The 14,688-nt window shown below is 43.3% G+C and overlaps 1 protein-coding gene across 4 annotated transcripts in view; it reads right to left on the bottom strand.

The window, feature by feature from the left end:
• Window positions 1-67: 67 nt before the first annotated feature.
• dock7 (dedicator of cytokinesis 7) overlaps window positions 68-14,688 on the bottom strand; it is a 45,336-nt gene continuing 30,715 nt past the window's right edge. For 2 of the 4 annotated variants that reach the window (XM_076088337.1, XM_076088339.1), the window contains 23 exons: window positions 14,329-14,496; window positions 14,004-14,143; window positions 13,397-13,566; window positions 12,459-12,634; window positions 12,125-12,307; window positions 11,466-11,601; window positions 11,089-11,185; window positions 9,341-9,437; window positions 9,102-9,236; window positions 8,855-9,007; window positions 8,040-8,198; window positions 7,783-7,883; window positions 7,463-7,655; window positions 7,189-7,332; window positions 6,757-6,888; window positions 5,751-5,765; window positions 3,444-3,569; window positions 3,255-3,344; window positions 2,884-3,120; window positions 2,522-2,665; window positions 2,305-2,411; window positions 1,877-2,044; window positions 68-740 (listed from right to left, as the gene is read on the bottom strand). In XM_076088337.1, coding sequence (XP_075944452.1) covers window positions 698-740; window positions 1,877-2,044; window positions 2,305-2,411; window positions 2,522-2,665; window positions 2,884-3,120; window positions 3,255-3,344; window positions 3,444-3,569; window positions 5,751-5,765; window positions 6,757-6,888; window positions 7,189-7,332; window positions 7,463-7,655; window positions 7,783-7,883; window positions 8,040-8,198; window positions 8,855-9,007; window positions 9,102-9,236; window positions 9,341-9,437; window positions 11,089-11,185; window positions 11,466-11,601; window positions 12,125-12,307; window positions 12,459-12,634; window positions 13,397-13,566; window positions 14,004-14,143; window positions 14,329-14,496 — 3,114 coding nt within the window. In that variant the 3' untranslated portion in view covers window positions 68-697. Of the gene's footprint in view, window positions 741-1,876; window positions 2,045-2,304; window positions 2,412-2,521; window positions 2,666-2,883; window positions 3,121-3,254; window positions 3,345-3,443; window positions 3,579-5,750; window positions 5,766-6,756; window positions 6,889-7,188; window positions 7,333-7,462; window positions 7,656-7,782; window positions 7,884-8,039; window positions 8,199-8,854; window positions 9,008-9,101; window positions 9,237-9,340; window positions 9,438-11,088; window positions 11,186-11,465; window positions 11,602-12,124; window positions 12,308-12,458; window positions 12,635-13,396; window positions 13,567-14,003; window positions 14,144-14,328; window positions 14,497-14,688 lie in introns of all 4 variants that reach the window. The other 2 variants (XM_076088338.1, XM_076088340.1) reach the window with 1 other exon arrangement.

The raw sequence follows: 14,688 nt of genomic DNA, 5'->3' as shown, positions 1-14,688 counted from the left end.
TGATACTCATTCACAGCCAACACAAACATTACGCCTGTACACCAAAGTCAACATTAAAATATTTATTTAGTAAAATATTTTAAATAAACAAAACATAAAATAATACAAGGATGTTTAAAGTACCTAACTTTAAAACGTTCTTTCAAATAAAAATGATAAAGTATGATAAATAATGGTACCTTTTTTTCCCCTCCCCCCCCAATTGAATCACAATGTAAAATGCATTGCTACACCATAATAAAAAAGTGCACACATGAAACTGAATAGAGATTTTTGACAGTACATCATTAGACACCTGTCAAAAATCAGCAGGAAAAAAGTGGTTTTTTGGCACTTTGACTAACCAATAAAGGGACCGCAGAGCATCCTTTGTGTTCAGCAGACTGTGGAGGTTAACGTTAGTACATTTGTAGTGGTAGCATAGAGACGTATACAGACGTGTCCCCTTATGTGACAAATGGCCAGCAAAGAAAAATTGTAAATGCCGAGGCATCGCTTTAAGATCCACTTGAATGTCCCTCTGACTGTAAACACATTAAGACACTGGAATGACGTACCAAGCTGCAACACTTTGAGCCTTTCTTTTGACATGCTCTCCGAAAAAACTGACCAACCTTCAAGAGACTCCTATTTACAATCGAGAATAATAAATTAATATTGCAATTTCTGGTGCGTGTGTGTGTATTCTTCTTTATCTTCAAATGTCAAGCTTGCGAAGACTTATTCTGCTGAAGGAATCTCTGAAACAAGAAGAAAAAAAAAAAAGATGTTTTCATTAAGACAGAAATATCGGATGTTTTCATTGAACAAGGAAGTGACTCGGGGAATTCACTTGTGAGAATAGCAAGACTGAAGCTAGGAGTACTAAAAGGTCCTTTAGAAAATAACACAAAGACACTAAAACAAAAGGATCACAAGATGTAGTCTGAAAGTCCTGAGCTACCTTGTCAAGCTGTCCGTTTGCTGCGTGATTATTGAAGAAGCAAAAACAAAGACTCATTTAAGTTCACATCCAAAACGATTGCAGGGTATATGCAGGAATCCTTTAAGTTTAGATTCATACTTTTTAAGACTCTTTCCATACATTTAAGGAAGTCATCGCAACTTTGAGTTCTAACCGGTTACATCAGCAAAACACTGACTTACATTAACTATAGACTGATTGCAAGATACCACCATAAAGTCTGTGATGAAAACATATGTCGTAAAAAAGTCATGGTGTAGTACATCTTCTAAAAAGTCATACAGCATATCAGAATAGTATTGTCATAAAAAGTCTTAGTAAAGTATATCAAAAAAGATATCGTAAGCATTTGGAGTAAAGGCAACATATAGTATGTTTAAAAAAGTTTTTTTTTTTAAATGTCATAGTATAGCATGTGGGAAAAAAGGTAGAGAAAAGTGACAGTTTGTCATACTACAGAAAGCCACCGTTGAACGTGGCCACCGTGAGTAACGACGGCTCTTCTGATGTTGAAGGACCTGACCGACCCGACACAGTCAGTGACGAACAGAAGGGTCAGCATATTTATGTCTTTGTGCGTGCACACGGTTTGGGTTGTGAATCTACACATTATCTTCTTCATCTGACCCCTGCTGTCCCACAGCGCCTTTGGACTTTGTCTGACAACACTTAAAGGGACCTTCACATAACGTAAGTCCATGCATTGTTTTTTTAAGAAATTCCTACATACTCTACCTTAAAGGGCCCGATTGTGGCTACATTGATTTACAAACTTTTAATAATTTTGACACCTTGTATTATTCTCTCTCTCTCTCACACACACACACACACACACACACACACACACACACACACACACACACACACACACACACACACACACACACACACACACACACAGTCCAGCCCTACCTGTGGGAGTTGACCTGAAGCACAGGTTTATAAAGCTGTGGGATCTTCCTGTTAATGAGGGGCTGAAGCGCCTCCTTCAGCCGGTGATAGTTCCTCTCCAGCTCCCTCTGGTACTCCTTCTGGTCCGGACCAATCAGGCTCTTATTCTTACGCAGGGCGTCTTCACACCTTTGGCAGACAAAACATAACTGGCATTTAGACTCTGTACGATACTTTGTCTTGCTACTGTAGATGGAGAATCGTTGTAGTGAGGCTTATTAAGGCATCTGGACATTTTAAGGTTTAACTATAATTGTAGTTAAACGTAGTTTTCTCATTATTTTGACATACGGAACAATAACTTAGAGCTTGTTTTCTTATAATTTGGTGTCAAATGTTGCGTCTCTCTGTTATGTTGCCCTTGTGGATTCACCGTTCACAGCCCGTACCTCTTTGTGAAGTCTTTGAAGCAGAGCCGTAGCTTATTGTGGTGTCTGTACAGCTTGGGGTCACTGGGAATATCCGACAGGAACACCTGAGCCACCTCCAAAGGACCCTGAGGACAACAGACATGACGATTCCTCTACAACTCTACTTATGCTAAGAAATACTTTGATAATGCTCTTTTATCTTATCGCACAGACATGTGACATCTTAAACCATTACCTGGTTGACAGTGGTGCCCACTGACCCCTGTAGGACCATCTGTAGCATCTTGGCGTCAGCAGGGTCCTGGTGGGTGGCGAAAGCCAGCTCCTGAGTCTTCTTCTGCATGTCTTCTATTGCCACCTCGATGGGTGTGGATATAATCTGCAAAGTGACGGATACGAGCGGTCTCAAGAGTTGGATAAAACACCTCATTTTCAGAATATCATCCTCCCACAGCTGGAGATAAAAATGCAAAATCTTTATTAATGGTTTTGTTGGCTGTCTGAGAAAAACAATCAAGAGAAACTAAAACAGGTATAAAAAAAAGAATGGAAAAGCTTCTGCAGGTCAGTTGCTGTGTGTGAACGTGTTCCCCCCACCTCCTCCTTGTGGATGATGTTGATGCGGGTCTTGATGTAGGGGAACGCGTGGGAGGTGGTGAGGATGGTCTTGCGTTTGAACTGCTCGTGCAGGTCCCCGTGGGCCCGGCCATCCAGAGTGAAGGGGGTGCAGTAGACGAAACGCCGCAAATTGTAGTTCTTGTCAAAGTAAGTGATGCGGTCCTTCATCTCGTACGTGTCGAAGTACGGCTCCACGTATGTGATCTGGATGAACGCCTACAGAAATGACAACGCATCGTTGGTTGAGGTCTTAGATGGCGTTCCCTCGGTTGAAGATGGATCCTCAGACTAAAGCTTTGAATGAAATCACTGTAAACTGCGTTCACATGTACATTCTGCTCAACACCAACCTTGTTTGGGTCCAGCTTGCACTTGTCCACTGGGTTAGAGTCCTTGATGACTTCTACCTGCTCCTCTCCAAATCGCTCTCCATAGAAACCCTGAGAAGCACAGCACCTCATGAGTAACCGCACACCTGGCTAGGAGGACGTGTAGGACGAGTGGTGTTACAGGAGAAGAGGCGTCATGGTGGACTTTACCTCCAGCCTGTGAGAAATCTCCGCCAGCTTCGTGATGGCCGGCTCTTTGTACACAAACTCCTGCTCGTCCAAGTCACCAAACTTTGAGCCATAAATTCCAACTCTGAAGTACGTACCAAACATCCTCTTTCCATCCTGCCAGCAGAGGGAGATCAACGTTAGTGCTGAGCCAGGACAGAAATGAAACTCACACAAGAACGGCTTTATTACACTCCAGACTGTCAAAATAAGATCTAACTTTTAATAAGACGTTGTCCAAATCAGTTAACCAGACTGAGATACAGTGTTTGTTGTAGCTTATACAATGTATAGTAATAATGTATGTAATGTGTCAGATAGAAAGCAGCCGAGAGGAAGTCAGCAACCTGGAGATTATCATCCACACATTGAGCCGACAGTAACCACAGTCACACAGTAACAGGCTGGTATGACATATTAGCATTCACTGAAGAAATTTGACAGTTTTTCCACCTCGACAAAGTGTACAGTACACAGAGGGCAGAGGGCCAAACAGCAACAGGAAAAACTATTCTAAAATAAGCATTTACCAGTCAGCAGAATATTCACGTCATGAACAGGTGGAACAGATACGACCAAATAGGAATATGATAGAATCAATTGAAATCAACTCTAACTTTCTAGAGTTTGCCGAGCATATACGTACATATGTTTAATGAATGCGTTTCACCTGCTTTCAGCAATAGAGAAAGTATGCTACAAAAGCAGCCTTATATTGCAATAATCAGTCACAGGAGTCATGAGCAGCGACAGAAAACAAAAGAAACAAAAATGCCCACAACTACTTCACACGGATGCCTACACTCAACCACTCTGTGACATTTTAGGAAGAACAGATGGAAAAAATGGCCATCAACTCCAGAAGCTGTGAATGTTTCCCCTCAGACATCAGGAAAACCATTTCAGCCTGAAGTTCATTAAAGTCAGAAAACACAGCAGGACTGATACAAATGTACAGGTGGGAGTGAACGAGAGAGTGTGTGTGTATGTGTGTGTGTGAGTGTGTGTGTGTGTGTAACATGAGAAAGGGAGAAGCTGTGGACAAGCTGCGCAGGTCGGCATGTTACCTCTAGTAAAAGATCTTTTCATAAACCCTCTTGCTAACTGCAAATCTTAAAAATCCATCTCGTATTTTTACTACAACTGCTCATTGAAAATAAGTTGAAGCAAACATGTGAGGCCCTGAAAACTGAGGAACTTACCACAAGACACAATTAAGTAAAGTGGGAAGGAAGGGTCGGCAACCAGGGAAATCAAAAAGGAGAAAACAGAACACATTTTAATGAGGATTGGCTTCCTCCAGAGAATTTCAAAAACAACACAAACTAACACACAACAGATAGATATCTCCATTGATTTTGAAAAAGAACATGAAGTCATTGAGGAGGATCCAAACCATGCAAAGGCAGACAGTTGTGACAAAAAAAAAGAGGAAAAACAAAGTGAGAACAAACAGATCCACGACTGTCAGGAACACAACATGCACTCTCAGTGCGCTTTCCAAAAGGAACACGGAGAGCTCCGTCCGCCTCATGCAACAAACCACGACAACTAAGAGGTGAATGCTGTTAACAACAGCACAGAATGGATGAAACGATACCAGGGGTCGATTTAGTTTCAACTATTAAAGGAATAAGAACTAATCAAAATCAAAAAAGGGATAAATCAAGTAATCCTGAGATTACTGTGAGTTGAACCCTCTTGGTAAAAAGAGAAACCTGCCTCAGGAATTTGGTTCCAGCTTCGACACAAAGCAAGTATTTAATGGCCAATGGCTAGAGCAGGGGGGCGGGGCTAACAGATGCACTGAAATCGAGCCCTGTGGGTGAAGATGAGATGAAGTGTGACAGCAGAGGTCGTCGGTCAACGAGCGTGTTCTGACCGACGCACCAGCAGACAGACAGGAGAGATGGAAGACAGGAAGAGTGCGGATCGTGATGCATTCACACACTGTGGCTCCCCATGCACAGCCGGGCCGACGCGGTCGCGTTATGAGAGCGAGCTCCTCTCTCGCACGTGAAGAGGGAGGGAGGAGAGAGAGAGAGAGAGAGGGAGGGAAAGACGAGGGTGTTGCTGCTTGCACAGCAGGTGTCCCCCCCCCCCCCAGCAGCAGGGGGAGCAGACAGTTGACATTGTCTGCAGATGTTAATGGCTGTATGTCACAAAAAAGCAAAGAGAGCAACAGAATGCCCGCGGCTAGCAAATAAAAAAAGATGAGTAAATTAAAAAAAAACGACAAAGAGATAAACAACACGAGCAGGGCCAAGCAGGAACTGTTTAGCCACCTACCTCCCAGCCAGTACTCTGTGTGACAAAGAGAATACAGGACAAGTGAACGACAACACACACAGAACAGTGTGGCATCCGCACACACAGTGACGTTACAGCAAGGAGCATGGACTCTTTGAAACTAACCCAGGTGACGAGCTGCAGTGGAGAACAACTGACCTCTGACAAACACACACAACATATATATATATACACATATCCTTATATCATGAATATTAACTCTCTGTCTTGGCTTTGTGCAGTTGCCCGCAACTTGACATCGTAGTTATGAGTCACACAACTGGCCTTTAAGAAAAACCACAACAAGAGTCTCTTCCCACGCCTCACGCATCCTGTTTCATACTTAGCATGAAAGATCTCCGACAAAGTATATATAAATAAATAAACATAAAATGTTTATAAAAATAAAATGCCAAAAATAATACATCCATGCAAAGCTGTGTTTGTGTGAAGGCTAGGCAACATGACTATAGTTCCACGATATTTCCAGTTGAGTTTGGTGGTGCTACTGCATTATTTGTTTGAAGACATATTTAGAAGAACACCGTTGCTTTTGTCACATTTCTCTATCCTAAAATCCTGCTGGAAGAAACGTAACCCCTCCACACGCACCAAACAGGTGAGCGATGTAATACATGTGCACCTGTGCAAAGCGTTCATGTGACTGTGGCAGTAAGGGGTTTTGGGGTGTTCCTATTGAGTTATGATCTTGGAACATTCAATGCTGTTTGAACACTTGATCCATATTACTGAATTTACAAAGGAGGGAACAAATCAATCAACCTAATGTAACCCAGATGTGATCTTTTCATAGCAAGAGGCTCACAATGGAAAACCCAAAAAATCTAATCTATGTCAGAGAGATAAATTAAAAACAAACTAATTTGGTTCTTATTCAGTGTCAGCTTCACACTTCAAGCTGCTGGAGCCTGGTGTGGAAGACGAGTTCTACTTTGTGTTTGTGTGTGTGTGTGTGTGGTGTATGTGTGTGTGTGTGTTTGTTTACCTGATGCACAATTTTGGCAAAGGCTTCCTGTAGTTTACCATGAATGGTGGCTAGCTTCTTTGCGTCCCGGTTGGCTTCATGGATGGGAATCAGTACCTTGTACACTTCGTTCACCGCCTCATACATCCCCGCCTGGAAGGGCGATCCAGACAAATGTCAGTACGGCACAGTCACTCATCCAACAATAACAACACCTCAGCTTAAATTTATAGATTTATATTTGACTTAAAAAGGCCTGAATTAGGATCACTGGAAAAGTTACACACACGTCTAACTACAGCCTTACATTCATTACTCTTTGTTTACAAGAAGATTTAGAATGAATGAACACAACGCAGTGACTTCATTTGTTTGGTGAGAGAACTCCTGACTACATCCTCTACACCAACGTCCATCCATCTAATCTCCCATCGATCCTTCTCCACTCCTCACCATGGAGAAAGAGGCAGCAGCCTGCTCCAGGAGTCCCACGAAGCCGATCTCAGTGAAGTACTTCCCTGAGCAAATGCCCTCCTCATCTGGTGACACCACATCGTCGGACACTGCAGATTCCTCCAGCACGTTGGAGGAAACATTCTATACACATGGAGGAATAACAAGAAGAACAATACAAGCACACACACACGCACACACACACACACGTCAGCGGACATTTCTATTGCCGGGCATGTGAACACGCATGACGTGTATCCGGTGCTCTCCTTACCTGGAAGGTGACGCAGCCCACAGGCAGATACTTGCGGTCCTCCAGCATGCTCAGGTATTCTGCCACCAGAGCAGCACTGTGCACCAGACACTGAGCAGCCTCGGCGTGGTTGTTCCTCTCGGAGTGTTTTCCAGCCATGTTCTGAAGCCACGTGAGCCGCAGGTCTGGTGACGTCTGGTAACCCTTCGCAATCCTGGAGACGTGAAATCAAAGACACACACACACACACACAAACAACTAGGTGACAATGATCGCAGTGCAGAAATACATTTGTAGGTGATCAAAAGGTGTTTGCTTGAGTGTGTGTGTGTATTCTGTACCTGTACATGAGATCTATCAGCATCTCAGGATCTTCCTGGTGCTCCTTCATCTTGACTGTGTCGGAGAGGATCATGTGCAGGTTGAACACAAGGTCCTGGACCTGGAAAAAAAGAAAAGAAAAAAGACCGTGAGTTACTGCTAGCGCAATCTTTTATCTTACAGAAATCAAGGTGGAGTCAATTCAGTAAATAAAATCAATCATCAAGTTGTCAGTCGACAGTCCTCTAACCCTGTGATTTGATGGATGGATCTGTACCTGGTCTGGGAACGTGGTCTCCCTCAGCTCCAGATCCTCCTCTGCGTAGGTGAGGATGGTCTTCAGAGAGCGACGCAAAAACTCCTCGTTAAAATTCTGAGAAGTTCCCACCAGCGAAGAAAGAGATATGGTCACTTGCATCTTCACTCTTGCGAAGTTCTGAAAGTGCAACCACAAAGAAAAGAAAGGTTCAAACTATAAACATCTTGTCATAGCTACCGACTCTTGTGTGATAGATTAGGACTGCGGAGGAAGTCATTTTGAAAGGTGTGAAAGTCTGCCTGTGCTATAACAAAAGGAAATGATGCGTTCACCTGTAATTGGGCCACAAATAGATTGCGGATTGCAACGTGTGGGTTTGAACTAAATTGGGTGATGAAAAGTTAAAGAAAAATAGGAATAAACCAATACGAGAACATCGCGAAGAAATGGCTGACCAGAAGTAAAATAGTTCTTCATAATAACAGATTTAATCATGAGACGGGCAATCTGAGAGCGCAGACCTCCGTTGAGGCCATGCACTCTCTCACTAAAGAAAGTGAAAAATAATGAGTGTAATCGCCCTCTTATTCAGACCCACTCTTAAATATTATGGCTTCTTCCTTTGCCAAACAGACAAACAAAGCGACCCGTAAACAAAACCTTCTTGGCGGAGGTAATTATAGCAGTGCTTTTACTGAAGTAATCAGATGCTTTTGAAGAAGAAGTGCTTGCTCTTTAACCTCATCATCCCGGGTTCATGAACAAATGTTGCTGTGAAACTGACACCACCACATTTTGAGTTGTAAATCTTCATTTCTCTCAGTTGTACTCACGTTGCCGATCTCAAAGTTCTGCCTCATGAGGAGGTAGAGGGAGGCGCTGGCGTGGGCCCTGATGGTGCTGATGCTGCTGCTGCAGCTCCTTAACAATCGCAAACACAGGTCGGCACACTGCTCCGTTTCCTCCTCGAACAGCAGTTCAGGGAACTACACAGGCGGAGAGAAACGCACCCAGATTGACACATTGCAAGAATAAAGTGCTGGAAGAAAATTGCGAGAACAACAAGTCCAGCGGTCTAACCTTCGACACCAGAGCTCTCTGTGTGGCAAAACAATGCTGGAGGTAGAGGGCGCTCTGGTTGCAGGCCATGCTGTGGAGCAACACCTTCAGCACCCCACCGAGGATACTCTCCTTGGACTCGGTCACCGATACCGTCTGAAGGGAGAGTGAAGCATATGCAGTTGTTATCGGAGCATGTGTGGGTTTGCATGTTAGCATTCTGCATGGGTAAATGCAGAAAGTCCCGGTGACTTGCATACCTGTACAATGATCTCTAAAGTATCAAGAATAATTATGTTGGCCTCCGTCGCAAGGTTCCCATCAATCAGTGCTTCATGTTCCAGCTCAGCTCTGGTCCTGCAGTCAAGAAACCAGAAAATACCGTCACACACTGATCACCGACTCCCAAATTATGATGCTGACGACGTTCAACCTTAAAAGTCGCACAAGCTTCCAATCACCACGTTAGTCATGAACAATGTAGGAGGAAAAAGGAATGTGCCGAGTAGCACCTCAGCCAATGATCTTGTTTTCTTAAACTTTGACGGCATCTGATATCTTCATACAACAGCCCAAAGTTGATACAAATAATAGGTTTATTATTGTAATAAATAAATTGTATGCTACAAGATGTCTTTTAACCTCAAACACAGACCTCAGAAACAATGCATGCTGACCCACAGCTAGTTCAAACCTATAACTGCCCTCACCAGAGGGTAAAGATGTCTGAAGGCATTAAGGAGGCTGTTCTTCATCATTAAGTAAAAACAGCTAAGTAATCCATTCCTGGTCACTAGGGCTAAATGTTGTATACCTACATGTCCTCCGTGTTTGCTTTTTGTTGCAGCAACAACCAGGGAGACACATGAGTCACAACCCCAAAACAAGAAGCACACGGGTTAAAAAGCAAAAAAAAGACCCACTGCAACCAATACCAACCCGGAGACAGACACTGTTACCAGGACAGAGGGAATGATGGGATATGGGGGGGGAATCAGGGGGTCTCTGTTGGTGCATTCATGTGCATGTGTGAACTTATTAGAAAGTCAAAATCGAGGAGAAATGAATCACAACATGGGTGCATCAGTGGCTAGAATAATGAATGTGGCTCACTCAAAACAAAGTTAATTAGGAAATCAAGACTTGTTTAAAGCGAGGTTAGTCAGCAGGACATCGAATACAAACTATTAAATTAATCTTGTGTCCGTGGTCACCGGCTGCCCACAAGCATGTGAATACACCATAAACGAGGAACTAAAGCAGGGGGAATTCAAAGGAGCACACAGCAAAGGTGGACCATACAATACCTGATTGATCTGTGACTCCTACATACACACACAGCAATGTGAGAGAACAGATGGAAATCAACAAAAAACAAAGGCTGGAGCTGAATTTACAACAAGAACAGAGAGAAAAAACAAAAAATAAAAGCAACGTATTGTATCTTTTGTCACCATTTGACAAAATAAGTGACATAAAATACAAAACTGTAGCTTTTGAGTGCATGCAACACAGATATCTGCAGCTGCTGGGCAAACATGGGAATTATTTTGGTAATCATATTTAAATAAGTCTGATTCTGTTCCTATGTAAATCAGTATGGAAAATGCAAAAACATATGGAAAGTTATGAAAAATAACAAACACTACTGAATGAGATTTGGGGTGTTGATGGTTTGTATCTATTACTAGATGGACTTTAGCAGTGAGATCCTGATAAGAGGATAAAAGGATTTTCACTCTTCTAAACGACTGATTATACTTGGGGGGAAAAAACACAGGTGGAGCTGAAGAGTTAAAGTGGGGACGGGCATTTTCACAACATTTATCGATTATGTTGTATACATCCTTTGTGTACTTTTATTTTGTGTGTGTGTGTGTCTACCTTTAAAGAACAAAAACTACAGAACACAGTTCAGTGAATAATCAGCTTTGGTGGTCTTGGAGAGCATCTTTGAAGCTTTTATGAGACATAAAGTAAGAATTCTGAAGTGTTATTAAGAGCATACTTGTCCATCTTTTCACTGTTTTGTCTCCAGTGGGTCATGTCCTTCCTCCATCGCAGGTTCTCCTGACTGCCAAAAGCACTGCCAGATGGACTCCGCTCTAAATGGTGGGGAAAGGATTGTTTACTCTTTTATTGGTGGTGAAAGAAGGTATGTGTACACAGAGAAAGGTGACTGACTTTGGCTGAATGTCTGTAGTTGGATGTACTATTAAAGTGGTGGGTGGAGTGCAGGATACACCGCGTGTCTGTCGTTAAGTTACACGACCTCTTCCTTCTTTAGTACTTATTGTTTTAGCCTTACTTTGTGGGTCTGTATGCATCAGTGTGTGCTTCCAAATAATGGTGTGCATGTACAAGTGCTGAGATGTGTTACCCTACCTAGCTGTCCGCGGCTGCGTCGCACCATCTCCTGTCTGGCACCAATGCTGCCCAGTATGGCCTCCTCCAGCTTGGCCTTCATGTCTTTGGACTTCTTAAAGGTCAGGCTGTTCATCCGTTCGAATGCCTTCTTCCCCTGCATGGTGAACACAACATGGGCCTTGTATCCATGAGGCAGAGGATGAGTGGACGGACAGAGAACACAGCGAGGAAGTTATTTGCACCACAGCACTCAGCAAGCAAAGCATGTCTGAAGCAGACAAGCAAATGTGCAAGAAAAAGCAAACAGCGAGCAGATAGCGTAGCAGAAAGGGAAACACAGAAATAAATGCATGATTAAAGCGTAGAGAGCAGCAAGTTGTCTGCTTTTACTATTTTATCACCACCTTCAGCGGGCAAAGCACATTAACTGCAGAGATGCTTGTTCTGAATGCAAACGGATAGTGCTAACTAATCATCCACAGAAGCTTTCGAAAAACATACTGAATCAGCTGAAATTAGCCTAAAATACATCCTATTTGTGGGATGTGAATTTAAAAGAACAAACGCTGAATAGACGGGCACACTCAACACACCTAACCCTCTGTTTGCCCTTGACCACCATACAGTGGTTTATTAGTCTTGTCACACTTAGTAGGTGTATTCACTGTCGATGTTACCTTGTACTCAAAGCAGGAGACGCAGAGGTAAAGGAGATCCAGCAGGCGGTTGAGCTGGGACACCGACAGGTCTGTGAACCACTTCTGTAACACCATTTCATCGGCATTCTTCAACACCCACAGCAGACAGATGAGCAGACTGCGACTTGACTCGGCCGAGAAGCTCCCGTGCTGACGACTCGCCTGGAGAGATGGACGACAAGGAATGAACAGGGAGGAAAGAACACAAAGGACCAAAACGAACACAAACGGTACGATAAGAAATGACGGCCTCGTGTTTGTTGACCAGTAGGAGGACTGTTCCATTAATCAATGTCAGATTATTGTCGCAAACCTGCGAGTTGAGCAAGAAGCTGCTTGGTCGGGACATTGGCGTCGGGGTGGAGGTGCCTGCTATGGCCATGGCGACAGTCTGGCTGATCATGCTGTTACCGTCTCCTTCTGCCTCTTCTCCACCGCTGCCCATTGCTGCTCCCTGGGGACCCGGCCGACCCCACTGGTTATGGGACTCTAGTGACATTAAAAAAAACAGAGATAAGAAAGTTAACAAATGAACTGCAATTAGAGAAAATACACGAGTAATACCATTTGGACTGAAGTTCTATGGATGTAATAAAGACAAAAAGAGTGGGGTTCATAAATATTGATGGGGAAAACCTCCATAGACTGATCCCACCACATATAGAAACATGGCAGTAACTGCTGTCTATGTAGTATGTACCCTCTCTTCCCTTTAAAACCAGTCTCACAAAATAGGCCAAATTGTATTCAGATCAAGCTTTATAACATGAGCTCAAGTGAATCTGGACCTACTGCCAATATTAAATCATTTATGAATGGGTCATTTAAATACAACCTCCAGGTCGAGGTACGGCAAGTTCTCTAGGGTGGGTTAAAGGAGAGAAAAATAAATGCAATAGAGATGAACTGAGGTTGGAGATCAGGCACATTATGTTATTGTGCAACATCCTTTGCAGGTCAAATGATAACCTTCTGAGTTCCAACAGCTATGCTACTGCAGGTCACAATGTAACTTGTTTGAATAGCTGAGGTTATTTGGCATTTTGTCACATTATGTCTGAAGAGAGAGACCCTCGAGCCACAATGCAGCACGTCCCATTCACAGCTGGTAGGAAGCAAACAGCTGGATATAACATATACTATATAATATCAGACATTTGACAGTTGTGAGTGAAACAAGATAAAGAGACCAAAGAAAATACTGAACAACTAACATTTAATGTACACGTTAAAGCAGCTCCCAATCTTTACCTGTGAAGTCGTGGAGCTGTGTTAGTGTCTCCATGACGATGCCAATGAGCGGTAGGTAAAGCATGGCGACTCGGGCCTTGACCTCAGGATCGGCGTAGCGTGGGTCAGAGTCATGGCTGGACAGCAGGTTGTGAACCACACTCACCACTTTCTTATGTAGGCTAAACATTCTACAGCGAAACAGAAGAAGAAACAAATGTTTTTGGGGTATTTTTGAAACACGGAGAAAGGAACAAGTAGACATGGTGTTTTTAATTTAAAATGTAAGACGCACAATGGGTGAGAGACCAAGAGAACCTGCCCACATTCAACTTAACCATAACTCACTCACATGAACTCATGTCAGCATGCAAACAGGCTTATCGCTCACCAACAGATACAGAGGCTCTGACCTGAAAAGGTCACTTTCCTTTCTCTACAATATTAGGCAGTTTATTGGGAAGACACACACACACACACACACACACACACACACACACACACACACGAGAACACCCATTAATAAATCTGATATGTGATGACCCTTCAACTCGCATTCGCTCAGACATGAATTCTGTCTTCATAAAACGATCTTAAGAAGTGTAGAAAGCATCCAAAGCAGACTGACCCTTCATTGTCTGGGTCCAGTATCACAGACAGTTCAGACAGTACCAGTCCGGCCAGATAATGCTGCTCTCTGAAGGGGACAGACAGCTCAAACATGTTGGCTATCTTCTGGTCATGGACATGTGTGGAGAACCCAGAGCTCTGTGGGAGAACACAGAACATTAATATTTGACCTGATTACTATGTTGGGGAGGAAGGTTGTTAAGCTTGCAGAAATGTCAGAAATTACAGCTAGTTTACACAATTTGTTTTGTAAGAGTAGGACTGTATCACTGGGAGCATGTCGTGCAGGTATTATAATTTCCCGACAGCACTTTATGTCTGACCTGTGAAGTTGCTGAAGACACCGAGGGGGAAGGCGAGGCAGGCGGGGTCAGCAGACTGCAGGGCAGGTTTAGGGTGACGTAGTGTTCGTGGCTGCAAACAATTCTCAAGAAATCAAGCCTCAAAGACTCCAGGGTTGGGTTCTGCAGAGCATAAAGCTTTGTGGACACCTGGAGAGAGGAAACCGTAGAAATGAATTATTTGTTGTTGTTTTCCTAGTGCTGTGAGAAAACCTGAAAAATGCTGAAACTGAATAGCACGAAAGGTATGCTTCACAGCACCAGAATATAAATCAACAGGACAATATCTGGCAGGAGCCTCCAATAAATAATACACATACTAAAAGGACATTTACATTCCTA

Source organism: Anarhichas minor, unplaced genomic scaffold (genome assembly GCF_050575085.1).
Source record: "Anarhichas minor isolate MPS153535 unplaced genomic scaffold, ASM5057508v1 ptg000010l, whole genome shotgun sequence".
In the NCBI taxonomy this organism is placed as follows: domain Eukaryota; kingdom Metazoa; phylum Chordata; class Actinopteri; order Perciformes; family Anarhichadidae; genus Anarhichas; species Anarhichas minor.
Note: the sequence above shows the minus strand (reverse complement) of the source record. Positions and strands in the feature narration are given on the sequence as shown.